Source organism: Halyomorpha halys, unplaced genomic scaffold (genome assembly GCF_000696795.3).
Source record: "Halyomorpha halys isolate HHAL.00 unplaced genomic scaffold, Hhal_1.1 Scaffold224.1, whole genome shotgun sequence".
NCBI lineage: Eukaryota > Metazoa > Arthropoda > Insecta > Hemiptera > Pentatomidae > Halyomorpha > Halyomorpha halys.
The window spans coordinates 374767-375842 of record NW_027111010.1 but is presented as its reverse complement, the minus strand read 5'-3'; the positions used below and the strand labels follow the sequence as shown (position 1 = coordinate 375842).

Sequence of the window (1076 nt, the reverse complement as noted above, 5' to 3'; positions counted from 1 at the left end):
ATATATGTCCGATCACGGATTGATCAGTATGCTGTGTAATGTAGCAACCCGATGTATTTGGGCAGCATGATTGAATAAATTTCTTTCTCTGTGTGTACTGTTTTATTATTGTTATAATACATATAATTTTTGCATATTAATAATTACTCATATATCTGCTCCTACCGGTTACAAAATAATGTTAATAGAAATATATTGGGGGATTAAAAAAATAAATAAATAATTATAATAAAATAAACTTCAGAATTAGGCACAAGAATGAATATTTAAAAAAAAAATCATATATAATGCTGTACTCACTTTTGATAGAAGTTGGGATTCTCATAAGCGTCGACCAACTGAGCGAAGTGGCTCTCCAATGCTACGGCGACCTCCTTTTCAACCATATTCTCCATCTTGATTAGAAGTAGATGTTCGCTCAAACGCTGTTTGAAACAAACTGTCCCCGAAACGGATAATACCGGGTCGATAATAGAAATCGATATAAAATCAGTGAGATTAATCTTTGGTCCAGAGCGCATGTCCGTTACCCCACCACTCCATGAGTCTAGGGACACTCGTTGGGTAAAAATCGGCTATATTAGGGAAAATCCCTCCTTCACACCAGCTTGCCCTCTTATTTTTTCTATAAACTTCTGTATCCATTAATTCTCAAGACTTGATTGCTTAAAATGGATTTCAAACATATTATATTAAAACCCATTTTTGCTAACTATACATTAAACCGTTAGTTGTTGATGAAATATGATTTATTATTCATTTACGTTTTAATATAAAACAAAATTTCATTTTTACTTCGAAGTCAATAATTGTCACAATAATTTAAAAAGTGAAATTATAATATTATTTTATTGGGTCATTTCTTATGAAATGTCCATTTATATTATTTCAGAAATTTAAAGTGGGTTAGTGAACTTTTATTGCTTACTATGTTTATCTTTACTGACTATAATGAGCCGTTATTAATCCTCTCTTTATTGATACTATTTATTCCAACAGACTGCATATTTTTTTTAAAACAATTTTGATCCTTTTTCTCTCAACTTTATTCTTTTTAAACTTCCGACGTTTCGACC

At 30.8% G+C, this 1076-nt stretch overlaps 1 protein-coding gene across 1 annotated transcript in view; it reads right to left on the bottom strand.

Moving 5' to 3' along the window:
- Window positions 1–434, bottom strand: part of LOC106679861 (uncharacterized) — a 4082-nt gene extending 3648 nt beyond the window's left edge. The window contains exon 1 of the mRNA XM_014419235.2: window positions 301–434. Within this exon, the coding sequence (XP_014274721.1) occupies window positions 301–395 (95 nt within the window). The 5' untranslated portion in view covers window positions 396–434. The remainder of the gene's footprint in view (window positions 1–300) is intronic.
- Window positions 435–1076: the final 642 nt, after the last annotated feature.